A 17,788-nucleotide genomic window follows, 5' to 3' on the forward strand; every position below is an offset into this window, starting at 1 on the left:
CCGCTCTCCCGCGATGCCGACGATCTCTCGCTGTACCTCCGAGGCAGCAGGCCAGGGCGCGCAGAAGCCGTAGGGGGTGGGCCTTGAGCCAATTGCTTGAGGCTTGCCCCCCCCCCCCCCCCCCCCCTCTCCCCCGGCCCCTGCGCGCTCTGGCCAGCGGCCCCAGATGTACTTCCGGTAATCTTTCCGGTTTAGGTGTTGACAACATGGTATTACGCGCTTACTATCGTTGCCGTAATTAAATCACAGCTGGTTCACAGTGTACAAATCTCTAATATGTGCCAACTCAAGAGCCTGTTCATGACAATTTCACTTGATGATACGAAAAAAAAAGTATGGCAGCACCTTATGCTTCTCAATGAGAGCAACCCATATACTTGGTTCCCAATCAAAACGGTCCACAGAGCAAGTCGTGCATAACGAGTTTTGAGGAAAAACAAAAAAATATTAGGAAAGTCTTTGCAATTGCTTTTTGTCTTTTTCCATAGCAGTGTTAAGTCAGTATTGGGCAAATGTTTGGCAATATGTAGTTGAAGTGGGATCTTGGTTTGCATTGGGCGACGTGAAAGAGCAGCACGCGATAAAACAGCACGCGTCAAAATAGCGAACACGAAACAGCACAGCGACAAAACGGCACAAGTAAAAAACAGCTTAAGGACAAAACAGCACAGGGAAAAAACAGTACGGGTCAAAAGAGCACGCCGGACAAAACGGCACACCGACAAAACAGCACAACGAAAAAACAGCACGACGACAATACAGCACCTAGCATTACCGTGCACCGCTGCTGGATAAGTGACCTATCACAGCCAGAAACGCAAACGGTAATTCACAACACATGCGGCAGCGACCCTTGGAGTCAGCGAGTGCTCGTTTCAGACTTAATAAGGAACGCGGTAGAGAAATATTTGCTATCTGAAATACTGGCTTTTTTATGGCAGTTATTTGAATGAATAACGCTGTAGAAGCTGTTCTGGAAGTCGCTTTGGAAGTCGTCATCGCCGCGAAGGTTAGCTATAGCCGGTGAAGAGCGGGCGAGGGCTATGTGCAAAAGGAAGCGCCTGCGTGCGGCGGCACGTAATGCATCGTAAGCAGCCAATAAAACCGAGGGAATTTGACAGCAAAGCAGATGCCCGGGCCATTTTATATCTCAGTTGCCCGGATTCTTCTTACATAATACAGAAAGAAACGAGCAGCGAAACAAGCACTCGCTAACTCCAAAGGTCGCTGCCACATGTATTGTGATTTACCGTTTGCGGTTATGGCTAGGATAGATCACCCATCCAGCAACGCTGCACCGTAATGCGATGTCCTGTTTTGACGTCGAGCTGTTTTTGCGGTGTGCTGTTTTGTCGGTGTGCCGTTTTGTCAGGCGTGCTGTTTAGACGCGTGCTGTTTTGTCACCATGCTGTTTTTCTCCTGTGCCGTTTTTTCCCTGTGCTGTTTTGTCGCTGTGCTGTTCTGCGGGCGCTGTTTTTACGCATCCTGTTTAGACGTGTGCTGTTCTTTCGTATCCCTGTTTGCATTGTAATAAAAAAATGCACTGCTCTTGAAGCGCCTCATGGGCCAAGACAGTGTGTTTCGTTGATTTTGCTTACGGTCCCTTTCGATCGGGAGATCAGCGGTGCGAAACTGGATGATGTGTGCAGAACGCTATTTTTGCAGAGCTGCTCGTGAACTGGGCTTTATTAGTGTTAAGCGGTTGTTCAGCAGTGCTTCCTGTGTCAACCACATCAGTTTGTTTAACAGGACATTCTCGACCCCTGCGAAGGAGATGTCATTGATGCACATGCACACGTTTGTCTGCTACCTTCATTTGCCTGTGACTGCTTGCTACGGACATGATTACTTGCCTGCTGAGTGACAGCGATGGTGTTCACAATCAGCTGTGTGTCGGCAGTGTAGAAAGCTTCCTAGATTTCCAGAATCCTCCTTGCATTTTACACGCGCAAAAATGTATTTGCTCTCACATAGATTCATATTTGTACCTTCCTAGTGATCGGCTAGGCTTCCTGGCACACTTATACATTGACACATTTGTTTGCTCATGACAGCACCGTACCTGCACACATTCCAAAGCTAGAATAACATAGCTTTCGTCAGTTCTTTGAAATGTACTAAGCGCTGTTGCCCCGTTTGTGAGAGTCATGTAGTATCAAAGAAACCGTTGACCTGTCGAGGCAGAGACCATATTTAATTTGAACCCATTCCCTTGCTCCTTGGATTGAATAAAATGGTTTCTGCTGTTTGCTTTAGCAGATTCCCCGCCTTGCGATGACGCCTAGATTTCTTCTTGCCCACCGTGCATGCCTGAAACCGGATGATTGCATTTTACTTTTCATCCGCGGTGTACTCCGTTTAAAATGCGTTAAGTTAGCATTTTGAGCTGCGAATAGGCATCTGTGAGTTTAGAACGTAAGCAAGCAGCTCTGTAATATTATTTTTAAGGAGCTTAATTCATTTTGTGGAAAGAGAAATCTATGCCATGATGTGAGTCACCGGGCCCTGACAATGATTTCTGCACCAGAAAGAGAAGCGCTTTGGCAACCAGAAAGTGTGTGAGCAGGAGACGTCGGTGTGGCCGGCTGTTCACAGGTTAAAATAAAATTTTGTACAGAGAGTGGGGCGAGCAGTGTGATGGCAATTCCAATGTGCATGAAAGGTATATGATTTAGGCAGTGTTTGATTTATCTACTCAAGCCCAAAGTTTTACCAGTCCTTCCACTCTCGCATTAACATGCTACAACAACACATGCACAATGGGCTCTATGCATTTTCACTCGGTCCACTCTGACCAGCAAGTTTCCATGTTAACGAAGCGTGAGTGCATTGAAAAAGATTTGTCCCCAGAAAAACAGTCCATAACTGAAGTGTATTAACAGGGCCTGTACTAACGAGGCATTGCAGTACGCATGAAATTATGGTTATTTTTTTAGTTTTGATGATGACACAAGCAATTACTTTGTGTTATTTATGTGACTGAAGAAGAACATTTGTCCTCGCAAATTATGAAAGATGATTAGAAGGATGCCTTGTATGGCACAGCAGTTTGTTGCTTGAAGAATAGCGCTTGCATGGCTTTACCTGATACCACTTTTTAGCAGCATATTTCAGAATGAGCCCGTGTGGAGCTGGTAAAATTATGTTGGGAATAAAGACGACGGGAAACAACACCACTGAACAGGGTAGCAATTCTTGCTCTGTCGTCCTGGTCCGTTAGCGCAGTTTCAACATGCCAACTTGCTACCGGTTCACCGGACAATACTCTCGGATCAAGCTCTGTGAAGCTTACAGAAAACGACAAAAGGACAGGAAGCTGGGTGTGCGCATATATGCGCGCTGTGCAGATAGTCTCCTGCCTCATCATAGCTTGGCCCTTGTATGTGTCTTACCCGCGATCACCCAGCACGTTTGGCCCTATTTTTGCCATTGGCATGTGCTGAAAAGCATCAAACACATTTGATACTCTTGCCCTGCTAGATTATTTTGGCGCATTAAGTTGTTTCATACAAATCAGCAAGCTTTTATAAAACATTCCTGCAATAGCGAACTTGCTCTCGTTCTTCACGGCATACACCTTGAGTGCTTTTTGTCGATGCTTTTTGTCTTGGCTTTGAAAAAGCACGTGTTTCCCTTATTTATGTAAGGCTGATTTTCACGCGCTTTAACTTGCATCCAGCCTAAACTGGATGCAAACTTAAACAGCCAGCTGTCGGCTGATTTCCCTTGCCACTTCTTATGCATCCTGTTTTTTTCTTGCAATCTCGGACGTCCTGCAAGGCATTGCCCTTGGGCCTCAGATTTTTATTACTATTATGACATTTCATTATGACATTATTATGACATTAAGCTATTATGACATTCCCTTCAGTGTTTTGTCACATGCCTCCACTGCCGACTATATGTAATCTGCCATCTTGCAATCAGTACCAGCATTTCAGTTCGACAAAACAGTTTGCATGCTCTAGAATTGCCTGTTTGTTAATGTTACTAAGAATACCCTAATATTTTTTTATTGTCAACGTAACTATATTTTGCTTGCTTATAAAGCATTTCCGAGAAAAGTATATACTCAGCCATTAATATAGCTCACAATGTAGCATCCTCTCACCTAATAATCCTTATACACCAACCAACAACATAGAATATTTACACCATAACATGTAATTAGCATCCCCGTCTTCCAAGTTACTTGAGTTCAAACCCCTTGTGTGGCATCAGCTTGGGTTTTCTAATGGCACATGGCACAAATCTAACTTAACAAGAATCCTGAAATGAGTTGAGACCTGAGCCGCTTGTTTTATTCTCTCAGACTATTGCTGAAGCTGCAGTGTCGAAGCACTAAAAGTGAATCTTCAAATTTCTTCATCTCGTGCAAAAACTGCAGGCTTTTTTTACTCTTTACCGTCACGTGACCAGCTAATATGTTCCGACTGATGGTTCCTTCTGCACTAGCCGCACAAGTACTGTTGTGCCTCAGTTAGCTCATGGCAATGCATTTCATAATTCATTTTTGCTTTCGCCACGAAATGCTGCATTGGACTTCCACCTTGGTCACAAGGCTTACTAACCTTTGAACCTTTCAACCGGTCACTGCAGAAATCCACGCAGTAAATGATGTTGGTACACTGTGTTAGGTAAATCCTCCAAGGTGAAGTTTGTAAAAAGAGAGTAATTAATAATTAGCATTCACTTAAGTGCTACAACGGAAAGCTATACAGATTCACAGAAAATTCGTAGTTAAAAGAAAATTTCTCCTGGTCTGGGGTTCGAACCTGGGACCACCGCCTCACCGGGGCAGTCGCTGTACTATGTGAGCTAACAGGGACGGCTAGCACATGATAAGGTGAGCTCGAAGTGGGAACGGCGTTGGTCCAGTGTTTTAGGGGAATTCTTCTAGTTAAATATGGTATGAAATAAGCGAGTAATTGCTTATAAGCATGAACCCAAGCGCAGCCATAAGGCTACAAAGAAAAGCTATAAAGCTTTCCTTTGTAGACGTATGGCTGTGCTTGGACGCTAATGGTTAATTATTCTCTTATTAGTAAATTACAAACTAGTTCTGTCTTGGAATATCATGTCCAAGCTCACCACTCAAGTATTGTCATTTAGGACCATGTAGGTATAATAAATGGTAAACTAATTTGGTCTAATGAGGTGCTTAGTCGCTCGCCCAGGTCGACAAACCAATACAATGCTCTTTTGTGCATAATAACTTCCCTCAGAATCTATTTCAAGTAGTATCAAGGAGATTTACACAATAGTTTCGTCGGACGCTGTAGTTGCATTTATACCCCTGTCACACGGGCATTTCGAGGGCCCTCGAACCGATAGTCTATCGACTCAAAGGCGATCGAGCGCTGCCACACGGGCAGTTTCAATGGCGATCGAGTCAATAGCCTATCGAGTCAACGGAGTAGCGCAGAACTCCATCGAGATTTCGAGGGCCTTCGAGCGCTGCCCAAGGTTGCTAGCGTTGCTCCGAGCGGCGCCAAGCGCACTTTCGTACACGACACATTCACGATGAAAAAACATGAACAAACATTATTCGCATAAAATTTAATGTAAGCAGCCTGTAAAATTATTTTAAAATTATATTAGACTGGTTTTAAGCGCATTAAGCGCATTCATTTTGCGTTGCAGTCTTTGCGTTGCTTGCGTACTTAACGTTGACAACATGGCGGCACCCTGCCCGCCCGCTTCACAGCGATAACAGCTTCGTCGCTAATCCCTCAAAGCAATATCGTGTTCTAAGCTGTTGTATTCGCCTTCGATTTGCCCATTCTTACTCTCGCATAAAGTTTCAAGAGAAAAATAGCTCTTGTTTTTCAGATATCATGGCGATTTCCCCGGTCTTAAGCCTGACGAAGCAGCGCTCCGACGCAGTTGGACTGGCTTGGTTTTGGCTCGTCTTGTATTAAAGTGGCTACAGCAGTGTATGCATATGTACGTCGCGTACGTGCAACTAAAAGGGTTTTTAACGACTTTCGCATATGCCTGTATTTCAGCATTTAGTATACATTTATCAACTATTTTTGTTATTTTTGCAAAATCCAAAGTAGCGATTGTGGCGCCACTCATCTGTGGCGTAAGACACGAGAACCATTTCAATGGCCATTGAGATTTGCCGTGTAGCAGCGGCGAGTTCGATGGCGATTGAGAATCTCGAAGACCCTCGACTCGAGGGTGATTGAAACTGGCCGTGTGACAGGGGTATTAGGCTGACTTGCACACTGCACAAGCTAGGTCTAGCTAGCTAAACTCGTGTACTGCAAAGCTGAACATGCATTATTGCGCCTATCTGTGTCAGAATTTTCCTGGTGCTTCTCTACAATCCTTTCACCAAAGCAACACACTTACTGCATAACGCGGCTCAAGGAGAATGCTACATATCCATGAATTATGCATGTGACTTTTATATGTTCAGGATAGTGTTAACTGGGCTGTTGGCTCATCTTAAACACAAAAGTAGTCTACTTCAAGTTGCATCAAAGAGACGTCAATAAAGACAGAAGTCATCAGTGCTTTTATGTTTTTCTTCGGCGTTCTTCGGCCTAACCTCAAATTGGTCTTTTCCAAGTTTCTGATACCTGTTGATGCCTCAGTTACTTTATTTCCTTGAAAACTAAACTGGCAGTAAAATGGTATACTTTTTTAAAGATTTTGATAGTAAGCAGCTAATAGCGCACTCTAAAATTCAACATAACTGGTGTTTCAGCGAGCACTTTCAGAAATTACTGAAAATATTGGGTTCAATATAGCAAATAAAAATAGGTGTAGGAACACACACTCTGCCCTGGCGGACACAATATGCTGCAACACCCCTCTAATTATTCAGGGAATTACCAAAACCCCACTAATTAGCTTTTAAATATCGTAGCTGGGCGGTTAGTCCCAAATGATAGTTTTATGCCGTGAACAAGACGATGCCATATGAGTTTTTGAAACGATAAAAAACTCAGTTTCTAGAGCCCTGCAGCGCGAAGGAATCCGACGGGTTTTCTCGCACGCGACCGAAACTGAGCGCACGAGGAACGCAGGAAGCATGGTGAAGTGTCGTAATGAATGCAGCGCCCGATTCGAAACTCGTGTGCTAACTTCCTTCGCTAGAGAACGCCGGCGCTCAGCTTAGACCGCGACCGGCGTCATAAGACTGCTTCGTCGCTCGGAGTAAGGAAAATTATAGTCGTCGTCAGTTACGGCAACGGCGATTTTGAGAGCCCCGATGGGCGCATCTGCAGGCGTGTGTGTGTGTGTGTGTGTGTGTGTGTGTGTGTGTGTGTGTGTGTGTGTGTGTGTGTGTGTGTGTGTGTGTGTGTGTGTGTGTGTGTGTGTGTGTGTGTGTGTGTGTGTGTGTGTGTGTGTGTGTGTGTGTGTGTGTGTGTGTGTGTGTGTGTGTGTGTGTGTGTGTGTGTGTGTGTGTGTGTGTGTGTGTGTGTGTGTGTGTGTGTGTGTGTGTGTGTGTGTGTGTGTGTGTGTGTGTGTGTGTGTGTGTGTGTGTGTGTGTGTGTGTGTGTGTGTGTGTGTGTGTGTGTGTGTGTGTGTGTGTGTGTGTGTGTGTGTGTGTGTGTGTGTGTGTGTGTGTGTGTGTGTGTGTGTGTGTGTGTGTGTGTGTGTGTGTGTGTGTGTGTGTGTGTGTGTGTGTGTGTGTGTGTGTGTGTGTGTGTGTGTGTGTGTGTGTGTGGGCAGCTAACTTCTAAAACCATTTTCGAAGTCTCACCCCACCTTAAGACTAGCACTTGGTAACTAAGGCCTGATTTTACGGGCTAAATATTAGGCTGTGTAATAAAAATGTGCGCTAATAATACTTTTACGTAAAAATGACTGCGCGTATTGCTTTATGTTGGGCCACTTGAGCAGGTAAGAGCGTAGTGTGATATATCAGACCACAAACCATGACTTAGTAGGTGAAGTTTTAGTGTTAATATCCGGTTTAAAGAGAATAAGTATTGTTGCTCACATAGAAATCAATTTTTTTCTGTAAGGGTTATATTATTAGTGTGTGCATGCATTGAGAGCCGGGAGTATGTGGGGAGAAATGTTTCTTTATTCTTTTCTTACACTTCATTAATTGACATGTTCTCATTCATTAATCGCTTCTTTTTTTATGTAAACACTATGCGGCTTGTTTTATTAATTTTAGCGGAAACATTGTTTAACCTTAACCAATACGAGTTTTCTTAAAGCCTTGGTTTCTTATAATGCGATTTCGTTTTATGTTCTGCCATTACAAATATGTTCGTATCGTCTGCATGAAGACTGACACAATAGAACTGGTATTTATTTAAACCGACTTTAGTTGATGTCAAGTTTTTGTTGTTTTTTTTGCATACCCATAACTATGAAGACATATCTACTTGAATACGTCACAGCTTTCTTCTTTTGCCAAGCTGTGTCACACCCGTCACGGAGTGTGGACGCTTGATCAGGCATGAGGCTGCCTTTTTGTTAGTTCCCTTGACAGTTAATTTTTTATTGCTCTTGCCTGAGTAAAGTTCAACTCAAGTTTGAGTAAACTGATTTCGAGAATCTCGCCCACGCAGCAAGAGCAAACAGACAGTGGCAGCTTCTTTTGTGGCATTTGCTGGTGACAATGCAAATAAAGAATTGTTTACTTTAGGACGGAAAAAATAAAGTTTGAATCACGGCCAGTAGCACTTGGACACTTGCCTCAAAAAAGACTCCTGTCAGGGAGAGGTCTCTTCATCACAGTTCCGGCATATGCGGGGAGAAGCGAAAGAGCAGTTCTGTGCTTAACAGCCTGCGTGCCGCTCTTTCAATGCAAGCCTCAGGCCACGGCAAGAGCAAAAAGACAATGGCAGGTTCTTTTGTGGCATTTGCTGGTGACAATGCCGATAAAAAAAGGTGTTCTTTAGGACGAAAAAAATAAACTTTGAATCATGGCCAGTAGCACTTGAACAAATTCCCGGCATTCAGGGGCTGCGCGAATTTGGTATTCTCTCACTTGCCTCAAAAAGACTCCTGTCAGGGGGACGCCTCTTCATCACAGTTTTGGAATATGCGGGGGAGAAGCGAAAAAGCAGTTCTGTGCTTAACAGCCTGCGTGACACTCTTTCAATGCACGCCGCAGGGTAGGTACTTCTACTACTTTTTTCTTGTAGTGCAGCTGAATGAAACTCTAAGAAAATAAAAAAAATAATGGCCTATTTGCATAGTTGAGCCAAATGCGAATTAGGTCCGCTAGCAGTTCAGTTTTCTCTTCGGTTCTGGTGTTCAGATCCAGTGTTCAAGGATGCCAGTTGTTCGGATAGCAATAACGGGTTCATGTTCATATGTGAGGAGTTAGTTATTTTCTCCATCGATAGATTCCTGGGAGTCTTCTACCACCCCTGGCATAGATATGAAATTAAAAAAAAACAGGTGCAGCGGTCATGCGATGCGCCACTGCCATTTTATGGCAGGTGCTGCCATCGGTAGGACTTCGGTTGCTTGGGTTAGCTTCCGAACCAGGTTGGCCTCCCTAAGCAGCCTGTCATGATTAAATGAGCTGCCGACTGACACAGTGGGCAGATTGCTAGTTGTATACTTGTATACCTGGGCAGGTTGCCCATCACCCGGCCGGCAGGTGAGCAGCCTGCCACAAAACCAGCTTGAGACAGAGACAGAGAAACAGTAAAACAGACACAAAATTGCTAAATGAAGCGAGTGGCCACTATAAGTGCTATAACACTAAGAAAACGCGGTCCAATTAATGCCACGCCTATATTACCCCACTAAAGGAATGCATGCGTTATGTTTAATGTTTTCACCTAATCTACAACCTTTGTCCGTAAAGTTTCGAGACTGGTTTATTTTCTTCTCTAGAAATGATTCCCCAAAACAAATGTAGGTGCGTATGTGTAGCGCAATTTTTTCGGGCTAACCTGAGCTATTTATGTCAATTGCTGTGGCAGCCGCTAGATGGCACTACATCTAGAAAAATACACTGTCATTAGGTTGTCAGCGCATTCTACTGTGAGTGAATGGGGAGAGATGGAGGTCCACTTCGAACAGCGTGCAAACCTAAAAATCTGTCATAAGCTTGGCAAGACAGCCACACAGACGTATGAGCTCCTTCGTGACGCTTACGGCAACGAGACATTATCGCGGGCGCGAGTTTTCATGTGGCACGAGAGGTTCGTTTCGGTGAGAACGTCGGTGGAACACGAGACAAGTGGCAGGGGTGCCCTTCAACCTCACGGAATGAAAACAACGTGGCTCGGATCAGGGAAATCGTACAGCAAGACCGCACTATTACAGTCTGCATTAGTTAGACAACATTAGTTAGACGACATTAGTTAGACAACATGGCACCAAATTTTGCATGAGAACTTGGGGAAACGAAAGCTGAATGCCAGATTTGTGCCGCACTCTTTCACACAGGACCAGAAGGACACGCGGGCATCAGTGAGCTCTGATTTGCTCTCCGATGCAGAGAAGGGTGCTGCATTCGTCGACAGCATCATTGCTGTCGGCATGGTGTTTTCAGTACGATCCTCAAAGAGGCAGAACATCGAATGGCGGTTCACAAGCTCTTTGGCGTAGAGAAAGGTGCGGGGACAGAAGAGCAAAACAAAGATGATGCTGATAATTTTTTCGATGCCAGAAATGTCATACTACACCAGTTCGTCCCTCAAGGGCAGACGGTGAATCAGGAGTTTTATATCCGCGTGCTCCAACACATGCGTGATGCACTGCGACGCCGTCGCCCTGAATTACGGGCATCTGCGCAATGGAGCCTTCTCCACGATAACGCAAGGCCGCACACTGCTCTAAGAGTGACAAAATTTCTCGCCAAGCACAGCATTACTGTAGTTCCCCATCCGCCATACTCGCCTGACCTCTCCCCATGCGATTTTTTTCCTGTTTCTTCGTGTGAAGATAGCGCTAAAAGGTCGCTGGATGGGGAGCGTGGAGGCCATTCAAGACGACACGAGAAAGGAGCTGACAGCCCTGCCAAAAAGCAGCACATGTAATCGGCCCAATATTAGAAATGGATGGCTTCGCTCTGGGCCTTTGTTGTACCGGCCTTTGCCAATACGATTCCAATATTGGGTCGATTACATGTGTTGCTTGGGAGCGTTTTCCAACTGTTTCCAAGACCTCAAGAAGCTTTAGAAGCTATGTATAGACTGCAAGGGAGACTATTTCGAAGGGGTGCTACACAAATTATTTCAATGTTACACGCATTTTTTTAATAGACTCAGTCTCGGAACTTTACGGACAAAAGTTGTATACACACGCAACAACATAAGGAAGGTTTTCAGTAAAGCAACCTTTGTGCACCATTTTCGTAACGTCACTTGAAAGTGGCCACGTTTCAGAAGCGATTACATAGCGTGTACTTAGTCCTAGCCTGTTCAAGGCATCTCGGCGCAAGAATGTGTTTCAGTTTCCTTCGTTTCTAATCGTGTCACGCGCTCCAAGCGATGCCGGTCAGGCGGATGCAAGGAACGGGTACACTGGAACACGCATATCTGTATTTTTCGGCACGCGACGACTCAGCCACACTCAAAGACTATCACACACGAAGAGTATTAACGCGGGCACTACAAAAACGTGCGAGCTCGGACAAGAGCGCGTGCGGGGTAGGCTACAAAAACATGGTCGAACGCGGCCGAGAACGCATCATAATGACACTCTGCGGGTTCGATAAGGATAAACAGCTGCAACGTTATTAAGAAGTCTCTCTATAGCCGTATCGTGCCGATATTGTGCATTCATAGCGGATAATAATTCTCTCTTGCTAGGCGTCTTTTAAGTAAACCTTTGCTTTCCTCCTGTTTCTTCATTACGTACGAAAGTAGCGCCAGTTTTTAGGAATGGAGTTGTTGCTAGTCTAGCACAGATTACTACGTAACTATTACATTAGCAAATATTCCTTAGATAAGCTGCTATGAAGCCACTGCTGTGGCTCACGGCTTATGGCGCGCGGTTGCTGACCCGAAAGACGCGAGCTCGATTCCGGCCACAGAGGTCGAATGTCGATGGGGGGCGAAATTCTAGATGCCCGTGTACTGTGCGATGTCAGTGCACGTTAAAGAACCCCAGGAGGTCGGAATTTCCGGAGCCCTTCACTACGGCGCCCCTCATAGTCTGAGCCGCTTTGGGACGTTAAATCTCTATAAACCAAACTTAAGCGTCTATTACCTGCATGCCAGGTGAAAGGAGAAGCAGCACCGACGCAAACGACCTCAGCGTGTCGCGTTGCCACTACGTATGCGTCCACCTAAAAGGTCTGGGTTCGAATCCCACTCATACATGTACCTTTGGCCCGGCGCATTATTTTGTCAAATTTTCTAGTTGTGTCGACTGACGGACAAAAATGTTCAGACAAAGAGAGGTGAAAACAGAGCCGTTAAATGCATTCCTGCAATTAAAGGAGATCCGCACAGCTACGCCATCGACGGCCCACCAACCGAGGTAACGGGTCTGCGCTGAGAGGCTTTTGTTTCCTCGCAATGCTGTTGAGGAAGAAAAGGAAGTGAAATAAAATGAAAGGACCTCTTGTCTTCGTCCTAGCTTGCCTATCCGATCTGAGTCGCCTTGTTCCTGGCCGTGTCGCTGTAGGAGATTTTCGAGCCACGAGAACCGGTGTCTCCCTGGAATACTGCTGTATCGTGGGCTGGGTTTGCCACCTCTGCAGGAAGATAATAAATGCAAGTGCCTAAGTGTCATACTTACTAACACTTTATCACGAAATTTTTATATAGATAACATCTGCTCTTCTGCGTTAAGTTATATTTTTTAAGACATGAACTTAAAAATTCCCCGCAGGCGTAAATTTCTTCTTCACTATACACTAATTAGACCAGAACTATATGCTGGTATCGAGCTCGACTTCCGCAGAAAGTCCAACAGTAATTCACGGCTTACTTACTGGTATGTCCTTCTATGTGAAGAGATGCCAAGCAGAGAGATTGACAATTAGTGACGTCGCTTCGTATCAGGGCGGTGATAACTGCCACCTAGTTCTTAAATCCTGAAGAACGGCAGATTGAGCCAGTAGGTTTTGCATAGTTACTATTTTTCATTTTCTTCTCAGTCCTTTGTCCGTGGTGCTGTTTATACGTAAATATTGAATCATAGCGAGCAAATTTCTTCAGTATAACTTCCCCTTTTCATCTTTTCCAACTCAATTACTATCGTCTTTCTTTACCAATCCTGTAATTGCCTCTAACTTGCGTGCACGTTTTACAGTTGAAGCATGCTCTGGCTGTTCCTAAACCCTAGTACCCATCTCAGACCTGTGTGGTGACCGGGTCAATTGAGGGCTTGGGGCCCTTACACCGGGAAGGAATGTGCTCTGTTTTTTATCTATCTTGCATGCATCAAAAACACATTTTATCCACAGAGTCGAATTTCTGCGGCTAGTACTTCGTTCGCAAGCGTTCAGCACAAGAATTGAAAAGTAAAGTGCTTTCTTTTGAATTGTCGATAGATTTTTCCTTCTTAATTTAATTTCAGCAGTCCTATAGAGTATTTTGGAAGAGTTAACTGCTGGGATATTTGGTGACCAGACATAATGAAAAGATTTTGCGCCAAGACAACACGCATAAGAAAGAAGACACCACGGGCTCTCACTTCAACTGTTTTATGAGGATGGAAGCACTCGACATGTAGAGCTCCGAGGTTATCTTGTACATCGTTTTCGTTACTACTGCTATTGCCAGCACTCTGTGCGGAGGCCCACCAGGTTTGCAGAACAGTTCAGTGTACATTGTGTAGAAGTTTCATTACGCGGCGCACTTGGCCGAGGCTGGTTAACTGATTAAAAAAAAAACCTAACTAGCAGGGGACAAGACACACGAAAGTAGCAGACGGGACGAGCGCATACTTACTCATGCTTTACTGAAGCGACGCCTCTTTCCTCCATCAACAACAATGCACATACACACGAAGCATCAAGGCAGGACTGGTTACCTGAGCCCCAAGACTCATGTGGGCCACGCTTGCCTGACTCATACACGACGCCCGTTAAGCACCCTTTATCGAAATCGCCAGCTTCAGTTTCTCAATAGCCGACAGGCAAACGCCATACCTTTTACTTGCGACATACGACTGAACAGCAATGCCGTTGGTCCCTTGTGGAGCCTTCACCATATAAATCTTTTCAGTGCCCGTTACATTAGCTCGTTTGTTTCAGACTAACACTCAAGGTGCTCAGGAAACCCTGGCTGACGTTTAGAAAATCATGCGTGCCTGGCGAACTTTGGGCAATAAAATAATGCCGACATGCTCAGGAAACCCTTGGCTGACGTTTAGAAAACCATGCGTGCCTGGCGAACTAAGGGCAATAAAATAACGCTGACATGTCAAAGCACCGCCTAACAGCCTTGAAAGCATTCCTGCTGCGTATGTTTCCATGGACTGTCGTATTCCTACCTCATTTGATCATCCCACTGGCAACTATTTCGATCATAGAAAACTGGAACCAATATCCACAGCTCCATGGAGCGTTTCCGTGATACTCATATTATGTGATTCCGTGTTATTCAGATTTAGCGGCCGCAGGATTGAAATAACACAAATTTTTTAATGGGACACTGAGGAGAAATTGTAGTTGGCTAGTATCTATGCAATACCAGGTTTTAATAAGAAAAAAAATTGGAGGGGACACTTAAGCTCCGCCTTAAGTGCTCTCCACAGCAGCCTAATTAATTCGACTGCCGCGGTGCGCTATTTCCCCGCAACCCGGTGGGCAGGAGGTAGCGGTGTGGCCACCACGTCACATGACCTAAGTAGCCGTCGTAGGTTGCTTCTCTGGGGGTTGTTCATGGATTTCTTGCTCACAGCCAACGATGTCGCAAGATTTCCTGAGACACGAGCTCGTTCACGCTGTCGCGTTAAACCACTACTTTTGCTTGAAACAAAGCTCTTGTATGTGGAGCAGAAAAAAAGAGAATTAACATACAGTTATTGCCGCCACAGGCCAACCTCGGCAGTCCAAGAGCGATGGCGAAATAACGAAGAACTGGAACGGATCTTTGAACTGACAAACGTCCGTGAAGGTTGCGCGTTTTAGATATTGAAAAACTTAAGTGCCGTTTTGAAAAGAACTAGTGCACATTTATGACACGAGCAAGACCAAAAAAAATGACAACATGAATGTTGGAAGCCAAAGAAAACCTATATACTTGGCGGCGCGAGAGGCGGCCAGCTGAGTTTCGGCATGCTTCGCGGCTATGCGCGTTGCGTGTCCGCGTGGTTTCGTTTTTGACGCGTCTCGGTTTACAAATGCGAGCACCCGTCAAGTGCTCCACGGACGAAGTTCGTGCAACGGCACGCAACTGCGACAAGGAAAAAAGAGCTGTGTATGCAGCCAATGTTCAGCGCACCTCCACGTTAGCAAACGCTCCGCTCGGCGTGTTCGCTTCGTCAACGTACCAAGACGCTGGGCTGCATAAACAGCGCTAAAAGGACTATTATTACATAATGTAAATACGCCCGCACGCACCAGTCGCTACACATCAGTCGTGACGGCAACTCGGCGGTAACAGCGACGCTTCCGACTCATCGGCGCTAGGATTTTCTTGCCAGACCCGCCGCCTCAGCTCTCAAGAGCATCGCACGCCGCGTGGGGTTGAGGTCGCTGAAGTGCAGGGCGCAGTTTTTGACAGAAGTTGGTGGTCGGGATCGGGAACGGAATCCATCGTAACGCTGGTGTAGACGTAAACGAAGCGGCGGCTGATCAGGCCTTACGTACGGCAGGTGGCAGCTTCTATTTAGGCTGCTGCTGGGCTGCACTGCACACTAGCCTGTAATCAAGGAGTAGATGTTTATGTCAGTTTAGTTCACTTTTCGGCTATTTCTTCATCAGAGAGTGCCAAATTTGAATAGGAGCGGAGGGAAAATGTTTTGCAACTTCGAATCTACATCTTTTAGCAATAAATGCAAGCGGCAACAGAGCCACGAAAAAGAGAACTATCCGATTTGCCGAGAAGTAAATTTAACAGAGTTGTCCTCTGTGTCCCTTAGGGCGTTAGCGTTACTGGCCTCAATTTGGCGAAATCTGTCCGCCTGTTGTGTGATGCTGCCGCCATCCTCCAGGTGGCCTCCGCCCATTACCTGCACACCTTTGCCTTCAAGTCATTTCCATTCTCCAGAATCCGTCACCCAACACCGAAAAACCCACTTTCAACTTCCAGTCACCTGCTATCCCCAACCATGGCGCCCTAGCTTGTGCTTCCTACGGATCCTTGCAGGCGCCATTCATCATTTCGAGATAAAGCAAAGTATCTTTCGGCGAATATAGCACACCCAGGCCTCAAGAAAGGCAGTTCTTTACTTCTAAACAAATAACAGCACTGGGTAATTGTTTTACACGCTCATACAGCTTTTCGTATACCAGTGAAACACGGACAAATTTAATCCCATTAAGCGCTTACTGCCTTCAGTTCTAATGCCATTCGCGCGGTGCCACACACTTTAATGACATTAGCCTTACTCCCATTCACGACCTACTGAGTTGGCCCCAACTCATTTGCCTGAGCAGTGCGTACTCTCGTGCCCGTTCCCGACGCAGAAAAGCATGCAGCGTTTTTAGGAACAACTTCCTATCCGGTATAGCAAGTGGTTTATTCATAACTTTTAATCATATGAGGCACCATTCCTGAATTTTCGGTGTGAAGGGAACGATTTTTACCGGCACTTCTGGCAGATACTCTAGGCTTGGGAGCTCGCACGCAAGTCTGCGGCTACTTTTAGTGCGAAAGCAATACTTACTGCGGTCCCAGCCAAAAACATCGTGTTAAGCGTCGGAGTAATCCGGGTAAGCTTGGGTTAGCCCGGAGCATCGCCGTGCCAGCTGTAGCCAGTGGGAGGGCGACCATGGCCAAACCTAGCACAGCAAAAGCCCATTCAGAAATAAAATACTCTCTCGACGGGATTCCGAATTCGTAGCGGCGCGAACAGATCAGCTTCGCTGGCCGCTGCACGGGAGCACTATGCGACCGCCGCAGCCGATCTCGCCTCGCGTTAAAACTGCAACACACTCTCGCGCTGTGCACTGCACATCGTCTTCGGTTTGCATCTGCAGAGTGAACGGATCAGATGAACTAAACCTCGATAAGAGCTTAAGAAGTTTGCAGGCATAGGGCGGGCGCAGCTGGCAAAGGACAGGGTTAATTGGGGAGACATGGGAGAGGCATTTGCCCTGCAGTGGGTGTAGTAAGGCTGCTGATGCTGCTGCTGCTGATGATGATGAGAGCTTAACCTGTGTCCAATAACGCAGGCACATGTGCCGACGACCCAGAAAAGAAAAACCATGAGCCAGCTAGGCAAAGCACATGCTTTCGCACGTCTACTCGGTTTGACTGCGTTAAAACCCCACCACTTTTTTTTCTTCTTGTCAAGCAATTACAGCGTCGTTTTCCGCAAAATAATTTCTACATTACTTTAATTTCAGGAAAATAATTTTTGCATTGGTTCAAAAACATTTAAAAGATAACGCGCTCATTATGGCTGTTTATATTCTGGTAAAACTCCTTACTGCCTTGCTCGCATTATCGAGGTCGTGGCTTTCATATAATGACATTAAATCGAAACTTGCAGCACTAACTGAAAATAATGGCATTAACAAGCTGAAAGCCTAAGCATAGAGTGCCATTTCTTGTGTGCGTTTGGCACGGGCACTAAAAAGTGTGAAAATGTGGGGAACTGTAACATTAGAATATCAGGGTTTACGAAATCGACACCGTGAGGAAATGGATATCAGTTTTATTTGTTTCATAGCCGCGCATAACGCAAGGAATCCAGCAAAAATGTCAGGTAATGGCGGGTAATGTCA

General features: G+C 45.6%; 1 protein-coding gene across 1 annotated transcript in view; it reads left to right on the forward strand.

Annotated features, from left to right (window-relative positions):
• Positions 1–8,916: 8,916 nt before the first annotated feature.
• LOC144136192 (venom metalloproteinase BumaMPs1-like) overlaps positions 8,917–17,788 on the forward strand; it is a 65,091-nt gene continuing 56,219 nt past the window's right edge. The window contains exon 1 of the mRNA XM_077668274.1: positions 8,917–9,092. Coding sequence (XP_077524400.1) covers positions 9,020–9,092 — 73 coding nt within the window. The 5' untranslated portion in view covers positions 8,917–9,019. The remainder of the gene's footprint in view (positions 9,093–17,788) is intronic.

This window comes from Amblyomma americanum, chromosome 6 (genome assembly GCF_052857255.1).
Source record: "Amblyomma americanum isolate KBUSLIRL-KWMA chromosome 6, ASM5285725v1, whole genome shotgun sequence".
Taxonomy (NCBI): Eukaryota; Metazoa; Arthropoda; class Arachnida; order Ixodida; family Ixodidae; genus Amblyomma; species Amblyomma americanum.